This window comes from Naegleria gruberi (assembly GCF_000004985.1).
Source record: "Naegleria gruberi genomic scaffold NAEGRscaffold_42, whole genome shotgun sequence".
Taxonomy (NCBI): domain Eukaryota; phylum Heterolobosea; class Eutetramitea; order Acrasida; family Naegleriidae; genus Naegleria; species Naegleria gruberi.
Window position 1 is genome coordinate 288,858 of NW_003163285.1, and position 16,673 is coordinate 305,530.

Here is a 16,673-nt window from a genome sequence, read left to right on the forward strand (position 1 = left end):
GTTTTTTGTGCTAGTAATGGTCATTTTGCTTTCTTCTTTGTTATTCCCAATACGAAACTGAGTATTAGAAAGAGAAACTTGACTGGTGAGTTCATACGAAACAATATCCACTCCAATGGAATGATTCCTATGTAGACTCTCATCTAATGCGAATTGGTGTGTTGAACCAATCGTTTTTGTTCAACAATATCTCGTTGCCTTCACATGGAAGAAAGTTAGAAGAGTTTCGAATTTGTACTCCAATTGATTTGTTGAATTACATGAGAAATACAACAGGAAAACACTTGAAAATTGGAGTGGATAAGCAATATGGTTTGTTGTTTAGAGATTGTTTGGATTTTCAGAAAATTGTGATCAATGAAGATTTGAAGATGACTTCTCATGTGTTTTTCGTATAGTTTGATTCCCTTTCTATTTTTTAAAAGAAACTGTAGACCTAGACTTCCAAGAGTGTCATTCAAATTAGAGATAATCTCTTCATGGAATAGAGAAAATAATTGAAGAATCTCGCTTCTTAATTTCACTGAACGATTTCCTTGTGGAAGACGCACCATTCAACTCAAATTTGGAGTTGATGGCACTGTAGTCATCTTCAATGTCTTGAAGAATTTGCTTATTCATAGTAGAGTCACCGAATTCAGATTTTGAGTTGAATTAATTTTTCATAGAATAGAATAGTTTCCAAACTAAATTCCTTTGTCGAAAATTCCTTAAAGATTTTCACAAAATTTTCATTGCTCCAATTCAGATATGTTATTCTCATTCTCTTTCTTCTTAGGATGGTGTGCAAGGTTTCGAAAAATAATGTAAATCCACCACAAATACAGATAAAGATGAGACTTTCTAAAAAGAAGAAAACTCTGATTGGTATAATCGAGACTTGCATGAATAAATAGATCAATTCTAACATTAAACGGATCATCAAATCTAAGAAAACTGATTAATCCTTTGTCTTTGATGACTTTCCAATTACACACAAAGTCAACCAATACTGTTACAATTCCAATCGTACAACCAAAGAGGATATAAATCACACAGCTGATGGTAACAAGTGAGTTTTTGAATTGGTACGAAATTTATGAAATTCCAACCAAGAGTGTGTTATAATGGAGAAGGATTATTAGCAGGGAGCAACTAGTAATGTTGCTGAGTAAGTTACCACAAAGGAATCAAGTTTACTCATGAAAAATTAACTCAATTCGGTATGTTACATCAAATTTGGGTAAAATAATGCTTCTCCAAGAAAAATCTTCAGTGAAATTAAGCGATCAGCTTACTCTTCAATGAATCAATAAGGTAAAGAGGAGATATCTCCGTTAATAGAGTTCTTATTTGTGGCAGTGAGATTTCATTCTAAAAAGTATAATAGCCCTAAATTTCAAAAGGGATAAAAATACTCCATCTGGACTGAGACAAAACATCCTTAATAGATTGGTTATTAATAAATATGAAATAACCAAGCTGACTTGGATTCAGAACAGAAGCCAATCATCCACATAGCAAATCTATTGTATTTTATCTACCTCACCAAGTTAGAAAATGAGTTTTAAAACACAACCAAGAAATTGACAGCTATCCTCACAGCCATTGAGAATTTCAATTGCTAGTTAAAAGTGAACTAGTTGTGAAAAAACGGAAGAATGTGAATAATTCTACTCACATTGCTACTTTTGTCTTGTTTCGTGTCGTGATTGATGGTTTTCAAAAGTTCCTGCATGGTCTACCACTCTGAGGAAGCAAGCGAGGAATGAGTACAATAACAATTTTTCTTATTGCCATAACAATCTATTGTTCTCTTGATTACGGTAATCTTTAAAAGGCTACCCGTATCCTAATTATATGCTGACATTTCGTTGTTATTGTTGAATAAGTAAAAGTGTGTTGCTTATTCGTTGAGATTATTTGTTAGGAGAGGCCCTAACATGTAAAGGGATACAGTGGTAAAGAAGAGTGTACGCTCTATTGTCCGATAGTGTGCCCTCTAAAACACAATTTTTTCATTGCTGCCCTCAACAAACAGTACAAGAAAACGTACTCGCCGTAGTCATGACAATATTAGGAAGCTCAAAAGGATTTGGATCCCTAATTACTAATCCAAAATGTTAAAATGTTGATTGGTGAAATAATATTATGTGCAATTTGTTTTAATTCAATTCTTTTGTATTTTGTTAACAAAGATTATTACTTTCTTTCCACCTGATTGTTGGTCAACCGAGTAAGACTCGTTACTTTTCTGAGAATTACTATTATTACTATGCTCTACAAGCACATCATGTACTAATATCCAAATGTTAAAGTATAATTTCAAGAAATCAATTTTTAAAATGATAAATGGACCTTTTCAGCCAAATTTCTGTCAACTTTTTTAAGAAATTTGACAAGACATAAAACAGAAAATATTCAACATGGATTTTATAAATTATATATCAAAATGTTGTACAAGATCTGAACAATTCAGTTATGTTGTTGATTTCAATATTTAGCCTATAGAAGCTGATCTTTGATGACATTTCAAAAATAGCAATATAGTTTTCAGAATTGTTACAAATCTCAATGTCAAGTAATCTAAAGTGTTTCAATATTGGGTGTAATCAAAACTTACAATGAAATAATCGAAATACATTGATATCATAAAATTCCTTGTATGACATATGTACACAAATCAAGCATTTGTCCAAGAACAGCATAAAAACACTAAGGGCGATAAATTTTTGAATATTGAACAATGTTGGGGCGTTTAATTGTGCGTATTTTATGTCTCTTCACGGGCTAGAGTCCAACGTGTACCGTTACCCTTATTCAAACAACTGTACCCTAATTAAAAATCAACACACTTTTACTTATTCAACAATATTGTGACCTTCACCTTTAATTTTCTTTCCTTATTGATGGTTCCTTGCGAAAATTATGTATGGACCAAAAACGCTCATTTCAAAAAAAAAAAAGATCACTCGACCCTTACCTCCTCTCACGCAACCACCGGAATTATCTTAATAGAAAACCTTAAGGAGGAATTAATTCTTCATCATCATCAGCGAGTCGATCAATATTTTTGTTATTCAATTGGAGATTTTTACATTGTATCATACTTTCTTAATTATTGTTGTTATTAATACAATTATGGGAGGTTTCTGTTCTGTATGTTTACCAGAGCATCAAGCACAACAAATCTATGATTCTGTTCAGGCTGAACCATCAACGTATATCCATCCGAGAATATTGGGAAGAAATCAATCGACAGGTTCGAGCTTGACAACCGTCTCCTCAATATATTCCTTTAGTAGCAAATCGAGTTTTACATCTTCATATAAGAGAAGAAGAATACGAGCATATAGAAGATATGGAGAAGGTAAGTGTTATTATTTAACAAAACAAGCAAGCTTAATTTGATTTCATTGACTTTTTCAAACTGTAACTTTAATCACAATAACAATAGAGGACACTGCTTCTTCCTTTGATGATTCCAGCAATCATTTAAAACCACCTTCATTCACTGGATCACAAATCCTCGAATTTCCTCCTTCAATGAATGTAAATATTGGATTAAAGAGAAGAGAATCTCAATCCTCCATTAACAACCTTTCCAATTCTTGCGATGAAGGAACTCTCTTACTAGGTGAATATTCAATAATCCGTCCAACAATCCCTTCATCTCCTGTAAATAATAACATTCCACAAATCACCACTTCCCCTACCCATTCAAAAGCGTTTGAGAATCGTTCAAGTAGATCATTTGAGACCAATGAATCTAGAAGAACCGCAGCAGTTTCATCTTCTTCACTTCATATTTCATTGTACGGTTCAGATTCTTGCTCCCAATACGGTTCACCTTCCCATTCTTCACACTCTCCATCCCATTCTCCTTCCCATTCTCCATCATCGAGACTCTCTTCAAATCCATTCAAACCAGCAAACTCAGATGGTGAAATGCTCATGTTAAGATTACCAACAGTGACAGACTCCAAATTTAAAAAATCAAAATCAACAGGTGAAGTTCAATACAATCTTGAAAGAAGAATGTCACTCTCTTCCAACATCATTGTTGATGGTCCTAATAGTAGATTAAATTCTCTCAAGAGTAGAAATTATCTTGTTCAACCAATAAAATAATTCATTCCTATAAACACATTATGTAATCATATGATATTATTAACTCTAAGGATAAATCATGGTATTAATAACTTTCCTCCGCTTATTCAGATCCATCCGAAAAAACATACTTAATTTGATCAGTTAATTCCTTAATAAAACGTTCCTCTGAAAATAAAAAAAAGTGATCATTTACTTGTGCTTTTGAATGAGAGCTTCTAATGTTTCTGGATCAGCTCCTTGAACTTCTTCAATCTTGGCACCATTCTTGTAGATTTGGAAAGTTGGCATACATTGAATACCACACTTGGCAGCAACTTCATTGCATTCATCAACATCAACCTTCAAAAAGATTGCTTCAGGATAAGTTGTACTCATAGAAGCAAAGAGTGGAGCAATAAATTGGCAAGGTCTATTGTACAATATTAAATTGAAATATTATAGTATAAATATTATAAGACAATAGACAATAGAATTAACAAACTTACCCACACCATTGTGCAGTAAAATCAACAACAACCAACTTTTCACTCTTCAAGTTAGTGTCAAATTCTTCTTGTGAGTGAATCTTGACAACATCACCCAATCTAGCCTTATCAGCAACAACTCTAATGGCTTCTCTGTCAGAACTGACACGGAGACTTTCCATCAATTTAGTTACCTTGTCAACATCTTCTTCTTCAATACTTGATTCCAACTCGGAAACAATCTTTTCCACAGCAGAAACATTTCCTTCGTCACACTTGGTCTTGAATTCCAAATCATCCTTAGCTTCTTGGACACTGCATTCAGCTTCAAGTCTGGTTGGGAAAAAGTCGTCATACTTTTGACAGATTGGGAGATACTTGTCCAAGTCAAACTTGTTGACACAATTATCGTGCAACCAAGTCAAAATACCAGCAGCACTTCTTTCGCCATCGAATTTAATTGGATGTTCCTTCAAATCAGCTCCAGCCTTGAACAATTTCATGTTTGGAATAGTACCTTCTGGGAAGAGTTTTTCAGAATAGTCATTAAGGTCAGAATTCATCTTGGAAATGACAATATTTGGTTCATCGGCAAGGACTTTGGCAACCTTTGCAATGAGTGGAGCAATCATTTGGCAAGGTCTATTTCCAATTAATATATAAAACGATAAGGAAGTATTAAAGAAGTATATTGAAATAGGTCAATATTATTCCAAATTAAATCGACAACTTACCCACACCAATCAGCATAGATATCAACAAAGACATCTCTAGCAGGATTCATAACAATTTCATCAAAAGCAGAAGCAACAAGCTTGGTAAGACCCTTCTTGTCTGGGAATTCATCATTTGAAAGTCTTTCTTCAGACTTGATGGAAGGTGTAGCAGTTCCATCTTGAACAGATTGCAACCAAGTCTTGAGAGCTTCCTTATCGAGTGGTGATTTAACAGTGTTTCCAAACTTTTTACCCTTTTCTTCCAACATGACTGCAAAAACATTTTCCTTCAAATTTTCAATATCAATACCAACAACAGCAGCAATTGATGCACCAACATAGTTGACATTTTCTTCTGGGTGAACACAACATTTGAACCAATTAGCATTTAAAAGAACTGAATCATCTGTTGAAGTCAAGAGGGAGGAAATTTCTTCCACAACAGCATCACCAGTCTTGTAATAGACCAAAACAGCATACTTTTCAGTGGATTCAAGTTCTGGAATATTGCTTCTATCAAGTTCAGTGAGAGTGGTCATCTTTATATCATTCCGAATAGAATTTCATCATTTCCAATTTTAATCAATTTTAATCCAATCATTAACAATTTGTTTTAAATAGCATACATATTCAGCAACAGCATAGACATTGTAATCACACAATGATGAAAACAACCAACCTTTTATATAACAAAAAAGTAGTTAGAGGGTTCAATATGTTGTTCTATTTTTTTCGTTTGTGTTTTGTTTCAAGTTTGTCTGGCTTAATTTAGTCTTCCAAATTGCACCTATTAATCGATGAAGGCGAAAATTGATTGTGTTGGAACTTGATGATATTAATAATAATTTCACCTTGTTCATATTTCAAATATTAAAAGCTATAGGGTAATATGAAGGTATTGAATGAACCATCAAGAAATTATTATTTTGATGATGATCGGAATAATAATCGGGAAAAGATGAAGATTAAAAATTTCTTTCAGAAAAAATATTACCAATTATTGGATAGGGGTTTTATGTTTGATTTTTCAAATATTACTAGATTATTACCCCTATCGATACAGAGATTAATGTAAGTGTAATGGATTTGATGACAATTTGGACTCTTACAATTATTAGAGAAAAATTTAAAAACAATCCTAAATATTCAAAAATCATGAATTTATTGTGGTATGCAGTGATTATCATCGGATTGGTGCCACTCTTGTTAGTCTTGTTTAAAAAGACAGATGAGGATCAACAGCAACCAGGAAATACTCAAAATGGTACCAACAACAATACATCCAATAATACAACAGTTTCTAGGAGAGGGGATTTATCACTGAGTGGAAACAAGGTTTGCCTAAATGCCAAGGCTTTCCTTCAAGAGGATGAATTATTTGAAAATAGAAACGATCAAAAGGAAAGTGGAGAAATCAATGATGAATTTAATAATGATGAAAGAATTAAATCATTGAAAGATTTGACCAAGTCAAATGATGTCTATCTTATCTGCCAAGTTTCATCGGATGAAGAACAAAATTATTATCAGGATTTATTAGAGACGAGATATGGATTTTTCAATCAAGTCAAGACACTTTTCTGTGAAACAAGCAAGGGTAAAATTGCATTCTGTCGTCAAATTAATCCACAATTATGTTTTGAAGTGGACAGAGAAACAACCCGAGAATTAATCAGATTCTATCAAAATGTTTACATGATCAAAAAACAAGCCAAAAACGGATTGAATGAAGATAAAGTTTTGGAATTTTCAACCATCACAGATGCTCTCACTAATGCATCCAAGAGAAAATAAATTTGTAAATAAATTGAAAAGTAATTTAATTGGCTGTCATATTTCTCATAATCATGATACTGTCATTGAGATACATTGAAAACAATTTAATTGTAAATATTATTAAAAAAATGGCTAAACATCCACCTTTAAAGATCAAAACACAGCATCGGAATCCCGAAGAAGTGAAAGCACTCTTTTCCGAGAATATTAAATACATTGAATCATTTCTAGATAAATTTAACATTTCACCACAAGAATCTGATTCAATAGTAGATAATTTATTTGAAAAAAACCTTTCATTGCCTCTCTTTGTTTCAATTTATGATGATACCAATAGCAAGATGAAATTTAGTAATATATTGACCTTTTTGAAATATTTATTAACTGTTGGATCTTCTGCAAAAGTTACAGGAGAGGATATTACCGAATTGATTGTAAAAGTTTCACCTTGCATTGAGTTTATTCAATATGGACTAGATAATGATATTGGAAATAGTTTTGATAAATTATTGAGTGGAAATGAACGAATTGATTTTTCATCCGATAAAATTGTTGAGGAATGGCTCGTATCAACTTACCATATCTACTTTTGCATGATTAAACAATTCATAGCTACAGGTAAACTTTCTTTGAAAATAATTCAATATTTTAGGAAAGCACTTCTTCATTTACTAGTTATTTTGAGACATATTGGTAATAGAAAAAGAATGGCAATAATGAATGGAGACACTGATTTCAACCTTTCATTCTCAGAAAAGTCATTTATGGTTTTATGTTCTAATTTACTCAAAAAGGGATTTAAACATGGTTTTTTGCAATCCAATTATGCTCATCAAAGAGTTTTCTTGGAGGGTATCTACTATTGTTTTGATAATAGGATGAATTATGCCAAGTTTCTACACACCTTGTTAGTGTCTACAGAAAAGAGAGGATTTAGAACGATGCGTTCCTTAATAAGAAATGATATTCAAGATATTGGAGAATTGACTGGAAATGATATTATTCCACATGGAATAAGTAAGGGTGACACTGCCACAAATGTTGCTACTAGAGCGGTCAAATTTCTATGTTCTCTGTATGGTAAAATGAAGGATATAAATATGACACTACTTCCAGTTCTCCTTGAATTCCTACCTTTCGTGTTGAAAGTTTTGAATTGGACCTTTATCCCAGCATTTTTAAAAGAAGTTGCAACACAAGTTTGTGCAGTACTCGTAGGAACATTTGAACATGCAGCAACACCAACAGTGGAGAATGAACATTATCTCAACATTATCAGAGACGCCCTTCCATTCCTATTTAACTATGTTTCAACAAAGATTCAAGACCTTTCTAGTGGAACGCAAGTACTGTGCTATAATATGATTATTTGGATTGCTAAAACACGAACTTCTTTCACTATCGAACAATTGACTCCACTGCTAGAGATTTATGAACCTAAATTAATAAGTAAGAAAGAGTACTTGGAAATGATCAAATCTGTATGGGTTCGTACCGTTGGTAGAGAACATGTTCTAAATCCATTTTTTATGAAACGATTGTCAGAAATGTCAGAAATTGAAATTCTACATGAGGAAGCCTTGCCAAGAGTGAAAATGATTATGCATCTTTTGAATATATTTTCACAATCTATTAATAATTACATTGATTTAAAAGTAGTGGCCGCTTTAACCATTAAGAAAATTGAGGAATTTCTGAACAAGACTGAAAGCACTACTTTACAGGACTTTGATATGAGCAATACCTTCTGTAAAATTTTAATCCATTGTATTGATAACATTACAGATGTGGAGAATATCTTTCCAATTCTACACGACCTCATTAAGGTAGCCATCAGTACTGAGCATATTCATCGAACTATCAGTTCTTCTGATATTTCTGATTTGAATGATTTTATCTTTAGACTTTTCAAATATGAAGAGGGATACTTTTTAGATTTGGTTCGTTTATTGCATGACAGAGGTTTATTGGAAAAGTGTTGCAAGGGAGAGGAATCAGGTGAACTCATTAATAACCTTATACTGCCCTATGTACTTGAACAATCAAAAGGTGGTGAGAGTCGTGTTCCAAGTCAAGCTACTTGGGTACTCATCAGTTTAGTTGTCTCTGATATGGTATCTTCAAGAAAACTAGTCGAAAGGATCAAGCATCACATTATAGAGAGCTGTTCCTTCCTTCGTGATGGCCCTACAAAGTTTGACTTTTTACAGAGACCTTACTACAAGGCCTTACTGAGTCTTGCCACTTTAATCTTTGCATACTATCCAGAGGAGATGATTGACTATCTACTTCCAAATAGTCAGGTTCTATTTTCCTCTGCACTTACATCACCTGACACTAGCAATTATTTCCCACTATTGTACAATTTTACATTGAGTGCTGCAGAGTATTTTTTGGATAATGATTTACTTTCTAAAAGTCCTGAGATGTTACTTTCACTTCAAGTGCTCTTTACATTTGTTCATTACATGCCACTGAATGTATCCAATATTATTCTAGTACGTCGAGTTGTGAATAAGTTTGATTTGAGTGTTAGGGAATTTTCTTCATAGAAGAATATTGGAATCGAATTGGATATTATGGCCAATAATGAAAAATAAGAGAATCATAAAATGATAAGAGAATTGAAATGAGAATTTTTTTGGAATATTCAATCTTCTCTTTAAATACAAAGATTCAACATCAAGAATTGTCATTACTAAGATATTCATATAATACAATGAACACTCCCAATAAAGTATTCTGAATGAAAATCTACAAGGAATTTCAAATAGAAACCAATTGCTTCATAGGCTTGTAATGGACTCATTCACTCCGCCTTACTGAAAGTGGTTGTTGGATTCCAATTAGATTCTGTTTAAATGAGCTTAAAATACCTCACCAACAGCACAATCCAATTCAATTCAGCCTGAAAAAAACAAATTCAAAACGCGTTGTTTGCGCAAACCTCTGTACAAAATACAAAACACACTCGAGATATGATGGGAAAGAAATTATTTATTGGTGGGATTATGATGATCATGATGAGCATGATGATCGTTGCTGTAGTGAGCGAGACCACAGCTATTGCTAGCTCAGCCATTGAAATTTACACCCAAATGGATAATGCTGAAAAATCCGCTGTTACTAGCACCACTGTTGCTGTCAATAATACTCAAACTGCCATTTCTCTTTATAATTATCAATATCTCACAGTCAATAGTCTTCCTGGTTATGCTTGGAATTACTATTATGTTGACTTGAATGCCAACTCTTATGTTTCCATTTCACATGCCAGTAGAAGTGGTGGTTCTATGGAAATTTTGATGAATCACTATGATCGTCCAACTATTTACTCCTACAGCAAGAAGAATTATCTCTACACTTATCAATCTACTTTGACCAGTGACCCAAAGAGCTATTATAACAGACTTTACATTGCTGTCAGAAATACTAATTCTTATGCCAGTAATGGTTACACTTTGAGCGTTAGAATTTATACCAATACTGTCACTCCAACCCCTACACCAACCACCACCACTATTTATAGAACTAACTATGGTTTGACTCTTGGAATGGGTGTTCCTGCTTTGGTTATTACTCTCATTCTCTTCTTTGTTGTCCTTTCTCAAATTAAGAAGATTAAGCTCTTGACCTCAAGAATTGAACAACTCGAAAAGAAGTTGCAATACAACATGCAACCACTCTCTGAACAAGAAATGCCTGTCATGATGAATATTCCACTCATGTCTGCCAATACTTTACAACAAGATCATGAAGAAATTCAACAAGTTCCACAAACTCAACCAATTGTTCAACCTCCAACTATCAATGCTGTTCCAGAACAACAACCAACTACTCTTCCACATTTCTTCCCACAATTTGTTCAACAACAACAATTGCCACCTCAATTCAGAAATGCTCAACCTTATCCATTCATGTATCCACCACAAGTTGTTTTTGCTCAACAACCACAAGTTCAACCTGTTATTGCTCAACAACAAACTACTGGTCAATCCAAACAATAAATTATTAACATGTAAATATTGCTTACAATTTGCGTCTTTTTCTTATTGAAATCAGAAATTAGGTTCATTTTAGTGCCAATTACCAATAAGATCTGATAATCAGATCGAAATCTGAACACTTAATACATTTCTGATCACAGAAAGGGCTGTGAAAGGTTTACCTTCAGTCCAAGCCACCATAATAAGGCCATCAATTTTTCAACCTTATTTTTACTCTCCGTTTCTCTTGTTGAAACTTCTTAACAATTTTCATAATTACTACCCTATCAGTGCCAAGTCAATATCCATTCTTAAACGGGTCCTCCTTTCCATTTTACAGAACTCGTTATTATTAATATTGTACTTTATTTAGAAAGTGGAATTGCTCAATAGGGACGAGGTACATTCATTTGCCAAACCCTTAAAAAGAATGGGATCAACAGCATCCACCCCAACTTCCTTCACTTCATCAAATCATAGAGTATCGACAACATCAACAGGAGAAGGAAGTACCTTAAGTGATCTATTGTCAGACTATAATATCACCACCAAGACAAGTAGAAGTAGTAACAATAATAATAATAGATCTTCATCACTCATATCGATTGATTCTGAATCATCACTACTGGGTAATCAATCATCATTGTCAGGTAGTGAATTTCAGGATGGAAAACAGAGCTCTTCCTACTCTTCACTTCACTCCTTTCCTCCAACAAAGAGAAGAAGTGCAGCAGCCAATCCCTTATTGTTGAATAATAGCACTGGCAATGCCAAATCGTATCCCTTATTACCTGCAGTTGGTACGAGAGTGTCGACAGCTTCTTCATCGAAACGATCGGCTGCTCTTCATCAATCAGCTAATCAATTGAATTCTAATAAGCCAAGTGATGAATGCTATGGTGCTTCTTCGATACATTTGCCAACTCTAAATAGCAATTCATCATCAGCGATGAATATGATGAATATTAACAACACAGCAGCCTCAATAGGTACTTCTTCTACAAATAATAACAACAATATTAACAGTATGATTAATAATACTGTTTCCACTGATGAAATGTATCACAACCTCCTCACCAAGTCCTCCTCTAAGAATTCCCTCCACAACATGATGATGATGAATGCAATGAGCAATGTATCAGCTTCATCAACTTCATCATCACCTACCTCCTCCTCAATAACAATCTATTCAACGCCCAATCAACACTCCTCTCCTAAGTGGTCCAATACTTCAAAACCTCATCATCATCAACCACGAAATCATCCATCCAATAATTCCCACTCTTACATATCGACGCCTCCAGAGGATTCCTTGCTTAATCATCCAATTACGCCAAAAGTTAAATCGCCACAATTCAATTTACAGAACAATTTCTCCAATAGTCCAATAATATCAAATCATTCAACATCGTCGAGTAATAATGATCAGAATGATGAAACAGGTTCTATTAAATCGAATTCAACAGCTTCGACACCCTCCTCAGTGTCAAATTCTCCAAGAAGAGGTGTTTCATTGCTGCAAGTGGCTGAACAAATTCATCCCTTACAAGACTTAATTTCAGTTCCACGATTAACTCAATCAAGATCATTGGGAATACTTGAAGAATATTTACCAGTAACATCAAGTACTAGTTCAGGTCAGTTACAATCATTGAATCCTCCTAATAGTTGTAATGGAAGCACATCTGCTCGAAGGAGTAAGAAAACTTCTACTCCCACACTTAAGGATATTCAAGATATGTGCTACAACTCTGAGAACCTTTCACAACAAATCGATATGGAAGAGGAAAAGAAGAGAAAGCTTGCAGCTCACAAGAAACGAACTGAATTGGCAGAACCGTATCGAGTTGGCACCACAGCCAACAAAACAAGAGAACCTCGTTATGGAGATACTCTTTCCTCTCAGCAAGCTAATAGAAGAAACCAATCTCGTTCGTCTTTAAGAAAAGGTCCAGACTCTGATCAATTGAAGTGTGAATTGACCAATTCACCAACAGGACTTGATGCAATCCTCTTGAATTCCTCCAGAACTCTCACCAACTTTGGTAATGAAGCTGTTGCCATTTATGTGACATGCCCAACATGTGCACCTGAAATTAAAACACCAGCCAAGAGTATTGCTAAGGAAAAGAAGAGAAGAGTCTTAATGTTGCACCAGAAACATTCGGAGAGAAAGAACAATCAACATCAGCAGACGAGGAGATCTCATTCGGTGATTGGAATTGTTCATCATTGATTTGCTTATTGGAAGAAGAATTTAGAGATTTATTTGCGAGAGAATTTGATTTTTAATTTATTATTAAACTTTGTAATTTTAAATTGAAAGTATTTAAATGTAATATTTAATATATTTAAAAAAATTGTATTTAAAAATTTAAAAAAAAATGTTCACCATATTCGAAGATGACGGTGCAGATGATAATATTGAAGTTGATGATCATCCGATACAATCACTCCAATATCGGGATACTAAAATTAAAGCAACATCATCATCGTTACAAATTCATCAAGACAATGATGATGAATTGGAATTGATGGAAGAAGGAGCAGGATCAATGGTAGGTGGTTTAAAACTATACAACAACCTCTATAATTTATAATTAATATTATTATCTAGTCAATTCCTTCGGATCAATTTTCATCATCATCAGCTTTTGGAAGAACACATCAACAACAACGAAGATTTAAAATTCATTCTGATGCTGATAGAACAGAAAATTTACCACCTTCATTGGTACAATCAGCATTGAATCAATCTGCTAATAGGAGAGTATTTGGAGCTGTTTTATCGGATAGTGGTAGCTTGGAACATTCAACAGTAGGATCATCATCTAATACTAGGCAATCTGTTGAAACTGCTAATAATAATACAACAGAAGATGAGGAGGAAAAGCCATTTGATAAATATTGGAATGTTCAGTTACCTTCTTCAAGGATTAGACCTTCGGTTTCTTCACAATTAAATACAACATTGAATAGGAGTTCGAATAGTGGTGGAGCAGTAGGAAATGGAGCAGATTTGCTTATGAAATCACCATTGGCAGCTCGATTATTGAGTCCATCAACAAGGAATGCCATTTCAAACATTTCATCAACAAGTCTTAATGAATCTGTCAAGAATGTTCAAGGAACAAATGATGAAAATTTCGAAAATTATGTGCATGAAACTTTCGGAACAAATTCAAATAAGAATAATCAATCGATTGTGAATAGAAAACCTGCAATTAGTGTATTCGAGGATGAAAATATTGAAAAATCTACCATTGAGGAACAATATTTATTTGGTGCTGAGGATGAAGAACCATCGATGGAAACTAATGTAAATAGAAACTTTGAGAAAAGACCTTCTCAACAATCCAACAATCAATTTTCTTCTCCTTTGAAAAAAAGAAAATTAGCTTCACAACAATTAATTTCTAATGCTGGTCATACGGAAGTTGAGGATGAGGAAGAAGATTTGGCCAATTGTTCACTTGTCATTTCACCACCTCCTTTTGATGAAGAGGAAACATCCTCTGCTGCCAATAACATGCTCTTTGGAAATGATGAAGAAAATGTGAGTGGACCAATCTTGGAAGCAGGTCTCTACACTGGACGATCCAGGGATAGAAAGAGTAGAATTAAAAGTAGTTACTATGAGCCAGGATCACCACTCAATACTGGCCTTGAGAATAATCCTTCAATGATCATTTCGAGTTCACCACTCTTGAAATATACAGTACCATCGACGGAGAGTGCCAGCAACAACAACATGCTGAATGATAGTATTACCAATAGAAGCTCTATTCTCAATGAGAGCCTCAGAGAGAGGGACGACATTATCGATCAATTGAATAATGAAGCTGAGGGAGAGAGAAGAAAACTCAAAGAATACAAGCTTCTCATCGAAAAACTTCAATCAGAGAATGCTCACCTCAAGCAACAAAACTCTTCAATCAAAAAGAAGAATGAGGAAATACTGATAGAAACAGAAAAGGAAAATAACACTAGGGAACTTGAAATTCAATCTTTGAAAGAGAAAATTGCCGAACAACAAACCACTATTAACTTACAAAATCTTTCCAAGACTCAAAAAGAATCTAAATTTACAGAAATCGAAAGTAAAATTTCTGGAATCAACAAGACTGTAGAGACTTTGAAAAGTGATATTGTACAAAAGGACATTACCATAGAAACTCTCAATAGTCAAATTGAATCAATGAACAAACAATTGGAGGAAGCATCAACTACCAATTCTGAACTAATGACCGTCTATCACTCTCAAAAACATGAATTTAATTTATTAAGCCATGAATATGAAATACTGACATTCAAAACTTCACAATATGATTCAAAGATTCAAGAACTTGACCAATTACAAGATGAAATCAAGACACTCAAAGCAGAGCTAAATGAAAGAAATGAGGACAAGAAAAAGATACGAATCTTGGAAGCGGAATTGCAAAAGGCCAGTGAATCTCTCCAATCACAAGAAGTTCTCAAGGAAGCCATCAAGGACTTTGAATCTGAGTTGACCAAGTTGGAAGTTCTTCGAATTGAAAATAGTTCACTCGAGTCCAAGTTGTACAATACTGAATCACTTTTAAAGAGCTGGGAAAGTGCCTTCCCTAATAATACTCCATCGGATGTAAACTACAATATCAAGTTACAAGCCAAGAAAATAACTCGCCTCGAAGAAACCATTCAAGAAGTGAATCAAGAAAAGTTTGACATTGCCAAGCATGTGGAACGTTTAACTGTGGAGTTGGAATCAAGGGAGACAGAATGTGCCGAACTTCGAAATGAAAACAAGCAACTCGAAGAGAAACTGGCCAGCACTGAAGTAAAGCTCTTCGCTGCCAAGAACCAATTGGAGAGCTCTATGAAATTTGCTCACATCAACGACAAGGAAGAGGCTATGAATGCTGCTGCCGATGAGGAAACTAAGGAAAAGATAGGCCATCACATGAGTAGAATAGCTGCCCTTGAAAAGATCATTGAGGAGAAGGATGTAAATACTCGTGAACTATTTGAAAGATTGGATATTTTGCAAAAACAAATAATTGACAAACAGACTCTTATCGAAAACTTTGAACATGAAGTGGAGAAGGTTAATGCTCAAAAGTTGGAAGTTCAAACCAAATCAGATGAATTACAGGTACGAGTTGAAAAATTGGAAAAGAACAGAGACGCTCTCGAATTGGAAATTGCAAACTATGAAAAGAGACTAGGAAAGGGAGAATACAATAAGGAGAAATTCAAAATTCTTCACATGAAAATCAACCCAGAAATTGAGGCCAAAAAATCCAGTGACAATGACATTGAACGATTAAAGACAGAAAATAAGCTCCTCACCGAAGAAATTACCTCCCTCAAAGAGCAATTACAAATCTCCTCCAACGATAATGCCTCCAGCTCAATTAACAATCAACGAGAAATTGAAAAGCTCAAAGAAGAAAATGCAGATGCCCAACGCAGAATTACCAAGCTCAAAGAAGTTTTCCAAAAGAGAATTAACGAATTTAGAAAATCAATCTATCTCTTATTTGGTTTCAGAGTTGATGTCATTGAAAATAATCGATTCAGATTGAGCAGCATGTATGCAGAATCTCCAGAAGATTATCTCATCTTTGAAAGTGATGGAAATGCCATGAAACTCT

At 34.2% G+C, this 16,673-nt stretch overlaps 5 protein-coding genes across 5 annotated transcripts; 4 read left to right on the top strand and 1 right to left on the bottom strand.

Moving 5' to 3' along the window:
- Positions 1 to 3,120: 3,120 nt before the first annotated feature.
- On the top strand, positions 3,121 to 4,168 carry NAEGRDRAFT_80747 (uncharacterized protein; the record flags this gene model as incomplete). The annotated part of the gene is made up of 2 exons (XM_002674043.1): positions 3,121 to 3,349; positions 3,437 to 4,168. The coding sequence occupies 2 exons, from the start codon at positions 3,121 to 3,123 to the stop codon at positions 4,108 to 4,110; spliced, it is 903 nt and encodes a 300-aa protein (XP_002674089.1). The 3' UTR covers positions 4,111 to 4,168.
- Positions 4,169 to 4,263: 95 nt separating this feature from the next.
- NAEGRDRAFT_80748 (uncharacterized protein) lies at positions 4,264 to 5,993 on the bottom strand. The gene is made up of 4 exons (XM_002674114.1): positions 5,952 to 5,993; positions 5,291 to 5,811; positions 4,578 to 5,198; positions 4,264 to 4,501 (listed from the first exon to the last, which is right to left on the bottom strand). Exons 2-4 carry the CDS (start codon positions 5,809 to 5,811, stop codon positions 4,282 to 4,284), a joined length of 1,362 nt encoding a protein of 453 aa, XP_002674160.1. The 5' UTR covers positions 5,952 to 5,993; the 3' UTR covers positions 4,264 to 4,281.
- A 278-nt stretch (positions 5,994 to 6,271) lies between these two features.
- Positions 6,272 to 7,093, top strand: NAEGRDRAFT_80749 (Peroxin 22 (Pex22), putative). The gene is made up of 2 exons (XM_002674044.1): positions 6,272 to 6,343; positions 6,391 to 7,093. Exons 1-2 carry the CDS (start codon positions 6,288 to 6,290, stop codon positions 7,064 to 7,066), a joined length of 732 nt encoding a protein of 243 aa, XP_002674090.1. The 5' UTR covers positions 6,272 to 6,287; the 3' UTR covers positions 7,067 to 7,093.
- An 83-nt stretch (positions 7,094 to 7,176) lies between these two features.
- Positions 7,177 to 9,600, top strand: NAEGRDRAFT_70832 (uncharacterized protein; the record flags this gene model as incomplete). Its single annotated transcript, XM_002674045.1, has 1 exon — positions 7,177 to 9,600. The coding sequence occupies one exon, from the start codon at positions 7,177 to 7,179 to the stop codon at positions 9,598 to 9,600; it is 2,424 nt and encodes an 807-aa protein (XP_002674091.1).
- Positions 9,601 to 9,962: 362 nt separating this feature from the next.
- NAEGRDRAFT_58842 (uncharacterized protein) lies at positions 9,963 to 13,270 on the top strand (the record flags this gene model as incomplete). Its single annotated transcript, XM_002674046.1, has 2 exons — positions 9,963 to 11,038; positions 11,685 to 13,270. Exons 1-2 carry the CDS (start codon positions 10,027 to 10,029, stop codon positions 13,268 to 13,270), a joined length of 2,598 nt encoding a protein of 865 aa, XP_002674092.1. The 5' UTR covers positions 9,963 to 10,026.
- Positions 13,271 to 16,673: the final 3,403 nt, after the last annotated feature.

Coding starts and splice junctions, on each gene's coding strand:
- NAEGRDRAFT_80748 (XM_002674114.1), bottom strand. CDS start 5,811: ATGACCACTCTCACTGAACTTGATAGAAGCAATATTCCAGAACTTGAA. Junction 5,199..5,290: donor ATCTATGCTGATTGGTGTGG/GTAAGTTGTCGA, acceptor AATTGGAAATAG/ACCTTGCCAAATGATTGCTC. Junction 4,502..4,577: donor TTTACTGCACAATGGTGTGG/GTAAGTTTGTTA, acceptor ATTGTACAATAG/ACCTTGCCAATTTATTGCTC.
- NAEGRDRAFT_80749 (XM_002674044.1), top strand. CDS start 6,288: ATGTTTGATTTTTCAAATATTACTAGATTATTACCCCTATCGATACAG. Junction 6,344..6,390: donor CTATCGATACAGAGATTAAT/GTAAGTGTAATG, acceptor TACAATTATTAG/AGAAAAATTTAAAAACAATC.